At 37.2% G+C, this 16,887-nt stretch overlaps 1 protein-coding gene across 1 annotated transcript; it reads left to right on the top strand.

Moving 5' to 3' along the window:
- The first annotated feature begins 497 nt into the window (after window positions 1–497).
- Window positions 498–10,193, top strand: LOC129925632 (uncharacterized). The gene is made up of 2 exons (XM_056025300.1): window positions 498–643; window positions 6,567–10,193. The coding sequence occupies exon 2, from the start codon at window positions 6,572–6,574 to the stop codon at window positions 7,784–7,786; it is 1,215 nt and encodes a 404-aa protein (XP_055881275.1). The 5' UTR covers window positions 498–643; window positions 6,567–6,571; the 3' UTR covers window positions 7,787–10,193.
- The last annotated feature ends 6,694 nt before the right edge of the window (window positions 10,194–16,887 follow it).

The following is a 16,887-nucleotide window of genomic DNA, read 5'->3' as shown; positions in this document are numbered from 1 at the left end:
CTATCTATCTGCCAGGATGTCTTTGTAAACACTTATCGATGTCTTCTCGGTTCCACAAAGACGCATCAGTCTCCTCTTACCTGGCACACGAAATTATGCGGGCTTTGTGCGGTGAAGATCTGATAAAAACATATAGAGGGAAAGGAGTGGTAAATCTCTTGTGTTCAGTGATCTATAAGTCACGTGGCTTTTATTGGCTTAACAATTATTATAATACAGTTTCAAGGGAATGAACAAAAAAATACAGAATGGCCAAAAAAAAAAAAAAAAAAGATCTACCTAAGCCTCAGAAATTTTTAATTCTTATTTTGTTTACAAATAGATCTATGTCTATATTGTGCTTGAACATTTAAACATTTCTGTTTTTAGAGATGATTTCACATGTTTATAAAAAATAATATTGTTGAATGAAATTTAAAAAATAAACACAATGCTATTGATCGTAAGGCCTAATGTACAGTTAGTGTGTGTGTGCCGCTTTATGTGTGTAAGGCATAATTACGCGCGTGTGTGTGTGTGTGTGTATCACCCAAGTATAGATAGTACGAAGATGTGTGTTGTGTGAGTCTGGATCCAGTTCAAGATGTCAATGTCGTCGTGAACATCTGGATGTGTTCTGATTTAGTTTGAAGCAACACATCAGGTGAGTGCAAGTGAGAACATAGACTTTTGGGAGAATAGATTAAATCGTTTGATTGAGACACGTCTGTCTTCTGTTATATGTCTTCGTCTTTACTTTTTTTTTTTTTTTGGTAGGCTCACCCCCCCCCCCTATTTTTCATTCTTTTTTATTTCTCTAATTAAAAATAGATTCTACAATTTGAAGTCACTATAGCTGATCTGCCTTGACTAGACATAGAACTAAATGAGATGACCATATGGTGGAGAACGTCAAAAACAAACCACTTTCTGTTTCCTTATTTAGTTCGGTTAAGGACATGGGGGGGGGGGCTGAAATAAGGAAGAGAAATTCGTTTGGAAAATGCAGACAATAGATCTAGATCTATGTAAGTCTTTCGGTGGCTTGCGTAATGACCAAAATCCAAACTAGAAACCAAAAAAAGTTGTTTTTTTTTTTAAAGTAAATCTCTCCTTTAGCAAATTGATGGCGGCCTATATCATCTTATTCTAGGAATTATTTCTTGTCATGCTTCATTGGTGCACAATCGATCTCTTCTGTTAACAGTCCAGCTCATGATTTCTACCTAAGACGCTTCTCAAAGTGTTCCTGTATGTCTATTCATTTATTCAACTCTTTATTGAATGAATACAACAAAATTTGAGCAATAACTCTCCCCCCCCCTTTTTGAATAGATGATTCTATTTTGAAACATTATAACGTTCAAACCAGAGTTTTCACTGTATGACCAATTAGATTTTTTTTTCCAAAGATATATATCTACATAAAAAAAATTAATTTGACCAGCGTATTGGCAAGCTTTCTTTGTATGTAATTTAAGACAACCTTTTTAGACATGGACTTTTGCTATAAGACAGAAGTGAAGCTCGTGACGTTTGGTGCCGGGCTAGATCTCGTACATTTCAATTGGAAACATATTGTCAATATATCTGATAAGAAAAAAATGGAAATGTTATAATTCTAAGCCCTTACGTTTCTTTTCATTACATTGTTAAAATGGTTAAAGAGGGGAGGGAGGGGGTGACGAGATGTTTGAATGATTATTGTTGGCTTGTTGGCTCAAGTCTAGGGGAAATTTGATTTATTTATCCCGCTCACATATACAAGATATTTTAACAGACATACCGCAACTAACAGTAAGAACAGACCAGTATATTAAATTTATAAATTAAAATAATTTAATGAATATACATTTACACAAAATAACTGATGAAAGAAAACAAAAATGTAATCGAGAAACAAAATAGATGCATTAATGTATAAAATAATTTCTCATCATAGATTGCTAATTAATGAGTGAATGAGAGAGTGTTCCTAAGTCTTGTTTACTTATTTCCTTAGCTGCTAGCCCGCTGAATCTTCTTCTGGTGGTCATAGGACTGGCACTCAGAAGGATGAATCATCCGGCTCTTTCTTAGAACGTCGTCTCGGGATGTCCTCTATGCTATAGGCAATCTGACCCTAGGGTAAGGCCGGTCACTTAGGCCGCTGCCTGTTTAGCAGTAGAAAGGGTTGGTGCTGCAGCCTATGTTGGAAGTAGTTATCGTAGAATGATCTCTCAAGTCTCAGCTGTGGTTTATAGCTCGTAGATGGCTGTGCTAACTCACAGCAGTTAATTTTCTGTAGCGAAGTTTGCTCTAAGCAGTTGGCAGTGGGTAGTAGCTATTGGGCAGTAGACAGCTTGGGCCGGATACTGGACAGATGATATTGGGTAGTAGGCTCTGTGAACACTGGGGCAATATTCTATGGCCAGGGACAGTAGGCAATTGCTTTTTGCTGACAGGTATGTAATTGGGGGGGGGGGGGGGGAGAATATCTGGTGTGGTCGGTTCCGGTCACAGCGTTGCTTGGAGATCTCGCAGATGTAGGTAACTGCAGGTCTAAGTTGATAAAGCGTTACCAGCAACAAGTTACAGCAACCAATTGCAGCAACCAGGCTGGCGATATGTAGACTATTAGGAAATAGGAATCTCCTAAAAGCATTGAGCAGGGATTCTCATATGCCTTGCAATCATTCAGATGCAGGTTATGTATCGATCCCAATAAGGCATTTAAAACAATTAGCGTGAAATCTCAAAGCATACATAACTCAATGATAAACAAAATACAAGGGAGTCAACCACAATAAATGTATTATCTTACAATGTAGGATGATACTAGTCAAGATTTATCCATTGAATGTGATTCTGTCAATAAGTAATCAGTTATAGTAAAATGGGGGAATGAGCGTAGTACACTAAAGTGTAGGAATACTTGGGATCAAGTTACTGTGATATGATTAATCAAAACCATATCTGTCCAAGGAACCATAAGTTCACTAGGGTGTGAGGCATAATATAAATGATTACATTACAATGGATACAACGGACACATTGAATAGTACATTTCACATGCGCTCTTTGAGTTTAGATAGCATGTAGATTCATGAAAAGTTTATCGTTGACATTAATCACCAAGATCCAGGAATGGGTAAAACATAACAAATCAAATATAATAAGGGGCAAGTAACCACGGTTACAAATGATAACTAGGAAGTGGCATTAATAATACTAAATGAATATATAACATCGATATAAAATAACCAAATGCTCATGTATAACAAAGCAACAATGTAATATCGGGGAACGTGGTTGTTCCTATCAAATAAAACAAGTACCAGTATAGTAAAGGTATTTAGACTTAACCGTTTTTCCCTAATGAAATATCAAGAATTAAACTCAGTCGGAGGAGACTGTATGAATTGCATCTGACCTATACTAAAATGTGATCCACTTCATATATAGATGGGACTTTTTGTTGAACAGGTGGGTAATGAATCTTCTTGATTTTCTCACGTGTATATATATACCGGAGATGTCAGGTGTCAGGTTAGTTTTATGGTCTTTATTCAGGGGCGGACTGGGTGTCAAAACCGGCCCGGGCATTTCTATACAATCCGGCCCACAAATTGTATGCCACATCATGGACATGCAATCATACCTGTCACCAAAAGCATTGTGTATTTTTTAATAGTAGTTAGTACATGAATAATTTATTAGATGATTTTGAAACTTGGAATGGGGAATCTCTTAATGTGAAAAGTTCTTGCTACCATATACATTAGCATTCACATTCAAAACATCTGAAGATCCCCCATTAACGAACATATTGTTTAGGATTCACTTTCACTCCTTGCCATTTTTCTCAGACATTTGAACTTCAATTTACAAATACCACTCTTCATCCTCCATTATATTAACTGTCCATCCCACAAGGTCATGGGGGCCGGTGGCTTCCGAACCTGTGGTCCTGGGTGCGCATCTCAGTGAAGACTAGGATTTTGAATTTCGGGATTTTAAGGGCTCCCCTGGGTCCACCCAACTTTAACGGGTACCTACTTTAGTTGACAAAGTAAATGCTGTTGTTCATTGGGCTGGCCACATGACACCCTGCTTGTTAACCATTGGCAAAAAAATAGATGACCTTAACATCATCTGTCCTATAGATCGCCTACTGCTTTCTCAATAACTTGGAAACCTAGTTTGATTGCATCTTAAAGCTGGCTACACACATACACAACAGAACATATCCACTTGTTTTTAATATCCTTATGTTCAGTAAAACAAATGCTGTCCAGATAATCTCATGCTCTAGTAAAGCCTCTTTGTATTTCAACTTAAGTCAATAACTTTGTCGTCTTGGCATTAGTGTTTCTTGTGGCGTTAAGCCTGTTCATTCGTAAATGTTGTCATCATAAAGTTGGTGAATGATACCAATCTAAATTAGACTAAGTAGAGGCCAGACGTAGATCAGATTTAAATATATTAAACAATTGGAAAAAAATTCACATCTATAAATTATTAAGATATAGCTTATCTTCTTACTGCTTAGGGGGTGCAGATTTATTTATTATGTAAACAGTAAATCACATTAAGAAGTGAATCTGATGCGAAAAGCATAGTACACAATTACCCTGTAGTAAAGTAAGTAAAGTTCCCATTTCAGATCTTGTGGTCTATAGGGCAGATGATGTAAAGGTCGTCTGTTTCTGTGTCCTACGGTTTACGAGGGTGTAATATGGTCTGCACAACGACCAACCGCTTTTCCGCCAACTAATGTAAGGTATCCCATTAGACCTGGGTGGACTCAGAGGTGCCCAAAGATCCCGAAATTAAAAAAAAAAGTTCTTAGGTGATCAGATAACGTTACTTAACTTATTCCAGAAGTGTTCGAAGTGTCTTATCAAAGACGATGTATAGTCCTGTTTGCTTTTATGTGAAAAATAACGTCAAATGATTTTTAAAAATTTATTACTTCAAACGATCAAAACAAGACTATGGCTTGAATATTCCTGGTCCATTGGTGAATTCGATGGGGGGGCCGCCTCTGAGTTTTTGTGATAACATAAACTCTCTTTGTAATATTATTTTGCGCAGCATTCCAGCAATAGTTATTATTACTTATTTTCTGCTTCTTCTTTTTAGATTCTTTTGCATTTTGATTCCAATCAACACATTTCAACACTGTTCAAGATAATAGTTGTGATTTATGAAAGACATCGTAGCGGGCCAACTCCATCAAACAAAAAAAAACTTTGTATGTGACTGGACATGTCCTCTATAGGACTTGGAACATTGTTGTTGATCCCTTTATGGATTCACACTAACGTCGATCTCTATAAGAAATAAATGTCTTAATTTTCTTGTTTATTGTTTAGTGACGTCAACTAGAAGCCCTATATACGGATGAAGGATATTTACAATACTTTAAATTAGTAATAGGCTTGTTTAATCATAAAGCTCAAAGTGTTGCCTTTTAAGAGAATATTATAAATCTTGAAACAATTTACTGGCATTCATGCAGCCCTTTCGGTGGCCCTACAGGTCCACTTGTGTACCGGCCCACCGGGCATTTGCCCGAATGCAAATATAGCCATTCCGCCTGTCACGTGTTTATTACGTTTATTTAACTGACAGATCTTGATGCTATAAACTTGTGACATATGTGGGTTCGGAGGTGCCTTGATTACAGTTCAAACACTTTAACAAGTAATGAAGTAACAAAGTGCTGATACGTTTTCTTTAGTTTTAATTATTTAAAACTTGAACTTGAAACAATAAATGTACGTACAAAGATATATACAACAGATACAGGATTCAGTGAAAATGATCAATGAGTAAATATTTACTTTAAAAACTAGCGACTTCTAAGTCTAACTTTCTAGCTCTCTCTCGTCTCAAGCTAACACTCCGCCTTTTATATCTTTCTTTAGGATAAAGAACAGTGACAATTCAATACCCATCCTTGACCCGTTTACATTTTCCTTTTGATTGTTAATTATGTTTCCCTGCTGTAGCCTTGAACTAAGCTTTAATCGGCGTCTTTCTGGCATTGAAGCGTGAGTGCGCTGACCTGATTTGAGATAGGTACAATGTCCTCATTTTGTAAACAATGAGGTGTCACTAGGGACGTGACACCGCCCCTGTTTATATTTGTCGCTTACCGCGTGAGTAGGGACGAACTGAATATGTCTCTGTCCAGACTGTGCAAACACTATCCATAGTCACATTTGAGAAACTCTTTTCTACAGTACACTGACTTGCAGAAAATGAATTAATAAAACTATTTTTAAGCTAATTAAGACTCCATGAATACTCCTTGGAAAAATGACTCTAGGGGGGATGTTATGTGGGACCTTGAACATAAAGAGAACTCCTCAGTCTATGGACATGAAGAGAATTTCCTGGTCTTTGGTATTATTCACAAAATATGCATACATAGTTTGGGGTTAGCGCAGTCCCTATACGCACCCCATTCCCTTAACGTTTGCCTTAAACTATTTGCGGATAATCCTTTAATCCTTTAGGTCATCTAATTGCCTAATGATTTGTGAAAGTTTTCATCAAGTATTTTTCTCTAAATGCTTTGTACTGTTTTTCCATTACAGCTCTGATGCCCGTGTACGGTTTGCCGCCGGCCCTGGAGTCCAGCTTGAACTCATTAGCGGGAGTAAGACCTCCTACTTCCTGGAGGGTCAGTGGTCATGGGAACGACACCACGGTGGTCCTGCGTTGGACGGAGTGCTCCAGCCCATCCTCGGACAAAACTATTCACTACGACATCGACCACAATCCAAAAGATAGACTCCCAGACTCAGACTGGCAACAGTTTCAGAGAAACACAGCGCCACAGGGAGCGTTCACCATAAACGGCAGCACCCACAGCGCGACTTCTACTAAGATGGAAACAGACTCTTTCAGGGTGCGCTACTCCAAGACTTTGCCCAGACGACGTCATCGGATCTCCCCAGTTCCCATGATCATCACGTCCAGTACATCACTGAACCCAAAAGTACCCCAGAATACTAATCCTAGTACAGTATCCGCCTATAACGATGTCGTAGACAGGACCAGCGTTATTTCCGCCGATTCTTCTTCCAGTGTAGACAGCAGCGGTAACTCAAGCAGGTGTAGCAGTGCATGCAGATCTGGTGATAATCACTCTAGCACTACAATTGATATATCTCCAGAGGATTCGAGTCACGAGAGTCAAATGCGAAACGGAATCAGGGCGTACCTCAATCAAGAAATTGAGATAGACAGAGCAGATGAAAACAGACAGAATACTCCCTCGGGTTCTCGAGAGAAGCTAGGCTCAGATTCTAGACACATTTCTTCTGACGAAGATTCTCAAATAGCGAAAGATCAGTCTCATGAAAATACACAAAACAGCACCAGATCTTCGCCTCAGTTGATCTGCTATTCAGAAAATCATAATTTAATTTCAGAGTCAAATCATATCAAATCACCGAAAGATATTCTTTACGAGGATTCAGTTCCGGCAGCAAAGGCGCAAAGCGTTATTAACACACAAAGTCCGAGGGCATTTGAAAGTGTTGGTTCTCTAGCAGAAACCAGCCAATCGCACATCATTTCAGACACAAACGGTATTGAGGAGTTGCACGGCAACGTAGGGACTGAAGCTGAGATTCCATCCTTTGATCTCGACATGGTGTGCTCCAACGATGAGGAGAACAGAGATATGTCTGGCTCCAAGTTCGTGGATCAGTTCTGGGACGGCTACGACCCCAACAATGACACTGAAGATTTGGTAAATGTTGAGATTGAGGCCGAGTCACCACCAGATTCCATCTCTGATGAAATGTAAAAATAAAACAACAACAACAAAATTATGATTCCCCACTGAATGACTAGCATCCTTTCAACTTGAAAGATTAGGAGTGATTGTTTAAAGAATGGAATTCTGCTGTGCAGTGGCGTCACTAGGGTCGGTGTCAACAGGTACGGTTAGCTCAGGGTGTCATTCCCCCCCCCCCCCCTACTCCCGCTATCAACTTTATCCAATTTTCCCAATAGAAATTCATTTTGTTAAACCAATACAGTCAGCTGATTGCCTATTTTCATCGATTTTTTTGCACAAATGTAAAATTAGTCTATTCTATTTGAAAATCCTTTTGTTTATGACATTTTTCAATAGTTTTACATATTTTACATTGTATATTTATTAAAATCACCTAAACATGTTTCCTTTGTTAGACTTTTAGACGGAAACGATAAAACATTTTGCTGTGTTATTCAAACTTTTACTACCATCTAAAGGGGAAAATGTAAGTTTGCCGCTACCTTAGTCATCTATTAGTCTCGGGGAGCGTTTAAAGATCACATATCGAAGCCCGGAGCGAAGCACTAAGCATTTTTCAGCATTTCTGAGCTTTAGAAACTAATTTTCCTAAAGTCTGTCATGTACAATTTCTACAAGAAAGAAGTTTGGAGGTCAAATAAAATTCAATTAAGAAGAGGGCCGTACCTGAAGTGTGAGAGACATTCGAGGCGTTTACCGCTAGTGTCCCCCCCCCCCCTTTACTAAACCTTTTTTTTTTTCAGAAATAGTGCTATGTACATAATTTTAGATTGTTTTGTATAACCCAAAACGTCCTTTTTGGAGATAGTCTAAGAGAGCCATCAGGTTCCCAAGCCATCCAGCAAGGTGGTCTGTTGAAGCGCCGTTATCTTCTTCAATCTTTTTCCTTCGTTCTCATCATGTGTCGTCTTCAACGTATTTTTCTTCCCGTAGTAAGAAGAGCCCACGTCAATGTTAAATTATAACGGCGTTGGACGTTCCGATAAAGAAATATTTTCTTGGAATCTGTGCACACTATCTATACTAGTTTTAAAAAAAGTTGCGTAAAAAATGTACGTCTATTCAAGAAGGAGGCAGCATTGGCCAATACATACGGGGGATGTTCAATGTACATATAGCGCACGTATGTCTTAAGATGATCTTCATGTTCAGTAAGAAGCCTTGCCACGAACTTTTTAAGTTTTTGTCACACGAAGGTCGTCAACATAACGATGTTAAACACTTGAGAGATTACCATTCTGACTAGTGAACTTTGACCATCCTGACTATCAAATTTTGACCATTCTGACCAATCCAAAAAAATCACGTCAGTGGAGAAGTTTTGAAATATCTTCTTCAAAAAGTTTTTAATCGATATTTTTGCAGACTTCTCACACAAAATTGGTAAACATTTTAAAAGATCTTTATTAGTAGAAGTTACGAAGTCTTTATCTTTCAGTATTTTAACTTTTTAAACATTGATAATGTCATTTCACTGGGTTAATATTCGTAATTTGATTGATAACTACAATGAACAGACAACTTTTTAATTATACCCCTGTAAAATAATTTGAATTGCTTCACCCTCTCCCCATCGGTCATGGCGTCGCCCCTCCCCCCAATCACAGCTTGAGAAAAACTGCAGTAGTTCATGCGAGTTTTTAATGGTCTTGTTGTCTTCAGATAATCCTCCTTTTTTTAGAAAGGCGTCCTGTAGCGGGACTGTTCTGTTCACGCAAAAAAAAAACGTCAATATTACGATGGTACGTTAGAAATTGGTTTGTACTGCCCTAAAAAATGGGAGAGACTCTAGAATTACGTTGTTGAAGAGGCATTAAAATGTTTTCTTTTAAAGAACCTTTTCAATTGATCTTGCTGCTACTTGGACGATAAAATGATGTCACATTCATTAATAATTTAATTTGTCTTAAAATTTAGTAATAAAGTCTCTATCGCCTTATTAATACTAAGATATAAAATCACTACAATGCAAATACAAACAATGTTTGTTCTTTACAAAAAAAAATGCCTTTGTGTCCCCCCTTTGTTATCACGTAATGTTTTGGACATTTTTACCAAAGAAAATAATATATATATATATACAATAAGACCTAAAATAAAATATATAGATCTAGATAATTACAGTAGATATGCCTAGACATATTTGAGTATATGTCTTGAGATTTATTTATTTTTTAATCTACTAGTTTTTGCGATATTCAATTTTTTCATTCAGGCTTTTAATTTCTAGTTTTTGCCAATATTCAATTTTTTGTCACCCCCTTTATGGGTGTCACCCGCTGCGGACCGCACCCCCCCAGTGACGCCACTGCTTCTGTGACTAACAAACACACGATATTCACCAGATGAGTTGCAGTCAAAATTTTGTTTTAAAGCAGCCTTAAGTTTGTTATTACTTGTTTTTCATTAAACAAAGCCAAACTGTATCATACGTTTGTTTTATTTAAATCTGAATTGTGTTTTTGTTGTTGTTACAAAGTTGCCAGATTGTCTTTTCAATGACTAAAAAAATAGTCTGGAAAGCACTCGTAGTATTTTAACTGATATACTACTTCAAAACATGTTCAAACTATGGTTTAAAGAAATACATCACATTGTGTTCCTATATGCAAGACACGATTTACAGTTGTTCTGATCTTTGTTTCACAACAGGCACGATGATGTGAGAGTAATAAGATTTATGTCCAATTGAACTCAAGAGACCCAGTTACATCGTAAGTTTTAAAGCAACTGCTCGTGTCACATTGCCTTCAGAAAAGTACTTTCGCATTTTTCGTATAATTACAAATGTTGAATTGTTATGTGGATGTTGTGTTTATTATGAGTTTTAAAATAAACTTTCAAAGAAATCGTAAAAAAAAAAAAAAAAAAAACAATAGACGATATTTGGCAATGGCTAATGTTGGAGCACTCTATATTAAAATGTCATTCTCTTAAACATTATAATTTACGTTTTGCAGATCTATACTATAAGTCATGGGCGTAGCCGGGGGGGGGGTTGGGGTTCAAACCCCCTCCCCCTGGAATGAATACCCCCTCCCCCGGATCGGAATTTAGTGACTGGTTTTTTGCTTTGATTTTGTTTACTTTAGGTGAGATTTTAATACTAAACCATCACTTGCCCCAGCACAACCAAAGGGGTTTTGAGTTTAAAAACCCCTACCAGGGGGTTCGAGTTTAAAACCCCTACCAGAGGGGTTCGAGTTTAAAAACCCCTACCAGGGATTTTGAGTTTTAAACCCCCTACTTGGGGTTTTGGCAGTTAACTCCCCCTCTTCTATAAAACAAAACAAAAAAAAATGCAAACGAAAATCCCCTAATTTCAAGAGCACAGTTAAGGAAGATTTTGATTTTAAAACCCCCTCTAAAATTTACGCTAAACCCCCTCTTCAACATAAAAAAAAAACTAATTGCGCACTCAAAATGTTATGAGCTTGGTAAATGGGTTTTGACTCAGTTTTGAGTTTAAATCCCACTTCAGCGGGGTTTGAAGGTAAAAGATACCTCTTTAATAATAAAAAACAAAGCAAATTATACACTCAAAATGTTATGAGTGTAGTCAAAGGGGTTTTGAGTTTAAACTCCCCTCCAGTGGAGTTTGAAGCTAAAAAGTACCTCTTTAATATAAATAAAAGCAAATTACGCACTCAAAATGCTATGAGCGTTGCCAAAAGGGGTTTTGAGTTTAAACCCCCCGCCAGGGGGGTTTGAGGCTAAAAAATACCTCTTCAATATAAAAAAAAGCAAATTACACACTAAAATTATTTGAGCGTAGCCAATCCAATCGGGGGTTTTGACTTTAAACCCCTCTTCTACAGATGGCTTTTTTAAAAAGTTTAATACCCCTCCAGATGGTTTTGAGTTTAAGATCCCCCTACAGAGCATTTTGAGGTGGAAAACCCCCAACAGATGATTTTGACTTTTCGATATAACATCTAAAGCAAAGTACAGTCACTTAATTCCAAGAGCGTATTCAAGAGAGGTTACACATTTCTACCAGTGGAGGGGCTCCATTAATAAAGTGCAGTGAATAATCATCTGCCGAAATTGAAAAACACTAAATGTTGCTCAACAAAGATGGCTAAGACAGATTTTAGGAGTCAGTTATAGAGATAGGGTCTAAATCAAGGAAATCCTATGCAAAACTGGGAGTCGACGCATGAGGTTTGCGGGACATGTTCTCCGACAAAATGAATTACGCATAAGAAGAGTTGCAATGATATCCTAGTACAACTTGACGCCACTCATTCATGGAGGTCCTCATGGCAGGTGGGAAGAGGCTTCAGACGATACCAGTGACAGATTGTTATGGAAACAGCTTGACGGCAAATGCGCCGAACGGCGCGGGAGGGTCTAAGTCAGTAAGAATAGCAAATTAGGTTTTTGAAATAAAACTTTTTAATAGCAGGAAAATGCAGTGTAGATAGCTCAGAATATGCATTTTGTTGGCTTTCAATACCAGAAATAGTGCTTGGCGATGGGGCTTCGCCCCGCGCTGGGGGAGCTCCTAGCGCTCCAAAAGAGCCCCTTGCTAGTAATGTCGGGGAGTCTACAATTTTATGGAAACAGCTTGACGGCAATTGCGCGTAAAGGCGCGGGAGGATCTAAGTCAGTAAGAATAGCACATTAGGTTTTTGAAATAGAACTTTTTAATAGCAGGAAAATGCACTGTATATACCTCAGAATATGCATTTTGGGCGACCCCATTTCTAATAATAGCAGGTAATCTACATTTTTTCCACTAACTCATGGAAGAACCTATTCTAGGGCACAATAAACGTCTTCCGAAAGAATGAAGGGTCAGAATGTAATAAAGATTACGTACACACACACACATATAAATACATATATATTTCCCCCCCCCCCCCCGAAAAAAATCCCTGGCTACGCCCATGCTATAAGTACATCTAATATCGCGCGACTGCTTACAGAGCATACACGAAGAGTTTCAACACTTAAGTTTGTTTTCCTCTACAAGGGAAGTAATATAATATATATTTCAGCATTCAAGATTTTCGATTCACTTCCCTTTAAAAAAAAAAAACAGCTTGATAAAGTTAGGTCACCTGTAGACTGGATCGTGAATGAATATGGAAGGCTAGCATTTGTATATGAATATTCATTTAGAGAAATTCAGAGTTTCACAAAAATGTGTCTAGATATTATTTCCAGGGGACGCGTTACTCTTATTTTAACCATTCTGACGTTTAACCAATTTGTGTACAATTGTATAGAGATAACAGAAACATACATGATCTGTATTACTTAATATGAAAGTAAAAGTAAAGTTCCCATTCCAGACACTATAACCTATAGGGCAGATGATGTTAAAGTCATCTGTTCTGTGGCCAACGGTTAACGAGCAGGGTGTCATGTGGCCAACACAACGACCAACCGCCTTTACTTTCTCCAACTATAGTCAGGTACCCATTAGAGTTGGGTGAACTCAGGGGCGCCCAAAAAATCCCCAAATTAAAAATGCAGTCTTCACCGAAATTCATATACTACTATAGAACTAATTCCTAGTTTCTAATATATTCATGAGCTTCACGACTAAGTGAGGAAAGAGATTTGTTTGTTCTCCTGGTAAGTACAAAAAAAATTCAGATGATATAATAATATTTGAAAGAGTTGTGCTATCATATTGTTTTCAATATCAAAGATAATTAAGGCCAGGAACGACTAGAAAGATAATTATGAATCCACATTTCTAGCAATGCTTAGGTTAAAGGCAGGGCCGGTCTTAGACCACTGCAACCTATGCGGCCGCAGTGGGCCCCGCACTTTCATAGGCCCCGCGCAAATTCTAAGTGTAAAGTATTAAAATAAACCATTTTAACTTATTATTAAAAGGTTCCTGAAATTCTCCTGAAATTGCAAAATATACGAAAAAGTCATGAAAATCTCAACTTATTAAAATCTTCTGAAAACTGATGCAAATCTCCTTAAAAACAGACAAAATTGTCTTTTCAGGGTGTCATTCATTATGGATAACACCAATCCTACTCATTAAAAAAAAAACGGCATTGTTTAATAATGTGGCGAATTTTAACCAAAACAAAAAGTTCAAATAGTTAATTTACTTTAATAGTCACTGGCATACAAAAATAGATCTAAATCTTTCTCGACCTATTAAAAAACAAACAAAAGTGATAGGCCTATTTTGCTAGTCGATAGTAAATCTAAAAGGCAGATCTGAATGTTTTTTGTTGGAAAACTACTATCTACTGAATCTACTGTAGATGGCTCGTCAAGGTAATTTGACATTGATTTTGTACTTTGTAAAGTATGAATAAAATGCAAAGACGAATTTATTTTTTAATACAAAATCTTAATTTTCACTTATTATCCTTATCCCTACCCAGACTGGGCCCCGCACAATCCGTTTCGCATAGGGCCCCGCAATCTGTAGGACCGGCCCTGGTTAAAGGCAATGCTTTACATTTACAAGCGCTCTGTATCTTCAGTCAGTGGAGCATGAGAGGCGTAAAGTAATGTGTAGGCCTACATTTCATGGCAGTTATCTAAGATGCTATCAAGTGGCATGGACTCCGTTCAAATACCAATAAGGAGTTTGGATCATAAATAGATATGTAAATAATTCTGTTAACAAACTGTAATTTCTACAAACAAACACAAAAATGGACCGCCCCCAAATCGAGAGTTAAAGTTAAGGGGCGCTTAGAAAATTTAAGTGAGTTGAGTTCTTTCATTGTATATCCATATTATTTCCGAGAGTTAAATCATGCGCTGGGCAAAGCTTTGTCTCCTGTTATTGGCAATCACTTTCCTGAGTATTGATTACTTTCATTACTGATATTCTGGTAAATATCAAATGTCATACTTAAATGCTTTTAGAATGTACAGTGAATAATTGTACAATGTACAGTGAATGAGTGTATAACATTCAGTAAATAAGTGTAGAATGTACCAGAAATGATAATTAATATTATTCCACCAGTTGTTTATTTTAATGTTTGTTATTCGCTCGCAAACCGCACGACCAGGCAGAAATTCAGGCACCTATCCTGCTCAATGTCGGGGTTAAAAGCAACAATCGTGCACAATTTCATCTGAATCCGAGATTGGGTGTAGGAGAAATAAACTTTTTGCCAGACTGCCAAGTGTGAGTAGATAAAAGCTTTGAGAAAAATTTATCACTTGCATTATTCAAAGATAATGCATTCAAACTATACAGTATGCCTTGTGTCGAGTGAGAGAAGATTTTATTTGGCTATTGAATGTTTCAGTGTACATCTTATGATAACGACTTTTTTTTTACAATGATATGATATGATATTGAATGGAGTTAGTGATTGTGACGCAATACATTTTTGCCTAAGTACTACGTTATGCCCGTAGAGTAGCAGAAACAGTTTCCAGTCATTTCCCAACATGCCAGGAAAAAAAAAAAGAAAAATATTTTTAAAATACTTATTTAAAAAAAACAAAGCTTATTAAAAGAAAAGAACTGCACATTTACAGCCACATATCTCAATACTGTAAGATTTATATATAACAAAAGTAATTAGTTATATAATATAATGAAATTATTCGTTAATATCTGAATGATTTATTTGTTGTTAGGGACACTACAAAATTGTGCTAAGTTTCAACTTAAACGAGAATGTAAAGTGGGAGAAAGAATATGTATTTAAAAATCATTATTTTGAGGGACAAGTTTTAGCTGATCTGCCTATCACTTCGGAGGTAATTATTGACTTTAGATTTCATCATTTTTTTAGCACTGCTGGGTAGATAAAGTATGAGATGTTAGCAAATGTGGTGAAGGCGCTGTCAACTTTTCTTCTATTTATTTATAAAGGTACTGGACTACTGGTACTTATTTTGCGGTAAGGGATGTCTCTAAACAACTGCGAAACTTTTTTTGACCATTGCATTTTAGCCACAATTTAAAAAAGAAATAATGAAATACAATCCTGTCAAAAGAATGGGGTGGGGATGGCCTTCAAAACGTTAACATAAATCATAGGTCTAATCCTAGTTATTAAAATAAGTCATTGGTCTAGATATTAAAATAAGCCATAGGTACATGGGCGTAGCCGGGGGGGGGTTTGTTTGGGGTTCAACCTCCCCCCCCCGAAATGAAATCCCACCCCCGGGGGGGGGGGGGGGGAGACGGACTTTAGTGACTGATTTTTTGCTTTAATTTTGTTTATTTTAGGTGAAATTTTAATACCAGATCATCACCTAGCACAGCCAAGGGGGTTTTGAGATTAAAACCCCCTACCAGGGGGTTTTGAGTTTGAACCCCAAACCAAGGGGTTTTAAATTTGAAACCCCATACCAGGAGGTTTTGAGTTTGAAAACCCCTACCAGGGAGTTTTAAGTTTAAAACTATTTTAAGTTTAAAACTCCCTACCAGGGGGGTTTTAAGTTCAAAGCTCCCTACCAAAGGGTTTTGAGTTTGAAACCCCCTACTAGGGGGTTTTGAGTTTGAAACCCACTAACAAGGGGTTTTGAGTTTAAAACCCCCTACCAGGGGGTTTTGCATTTAAATCTCTTTCTTCTATAAAACAAAAAAAAAATGCAAACGACAATCCCCAAATTCCAAGAGCACATCTAAGGAAGATTTTGATTTTAAACCCCTCTCCAAAATTTACGATAAACCCCTCTTCAAGCTCCCTACCAAAGGGTTTTGAGTTTGAAACCCACTAACAAGGTGTTTTGAGTTTAAAACCCCTTACCAGGGGGTTTTGCATTTAAATCTCTTTCTTCTATAAAACAAAAAAAAAATGCAAACGGCAATCCCCAAATTCAAAGAGCACATCTAAAGAAGATTTTGATTTTAAACCCCTCTCCAAAATTTACGATAAACCCCTCTTCAAGCTCCCTACCAAAGGGTTTTGAGTTTGAAACCCACTAACAAGGTGTTTTGAGTTTAAAACCCCTTACCAGGGGGTTTTGCATTTAAATCTCTTTCTTCTATAAAACAAAAAAAAATGCAAACGACAATCCCCAAATTCAAAGAGCACATCTAAGGAAGATTTTGATTTTAAACCCCTCTCCAAAATTTACGATAAACCCCTCTTCAATATAAAAAAGCAAATTACACACTCAAAATTGTATGAGCGTAGCCAAAGGGG

Source organism: Biomphalaria glabrata, chromosome 4, assembly GCF_947242115.1.
Source record: "Biomphalaria glabrata chromosome 4, xgBioGlab47.1, whole genome shotgun sequence".
Taxonomy (NCBI): domain Eukaryota; kingdom Metazoa; phylum Mollusca; class Gastropoda; family Planorbidae; genus Biomphalaria; species Biomphalaria glabrata.
The sequence above is the reverse complement of the archived record's forward strand: the minus strand, read 5'-3'. Positions and strand labels throughout refer to the sequence as shown.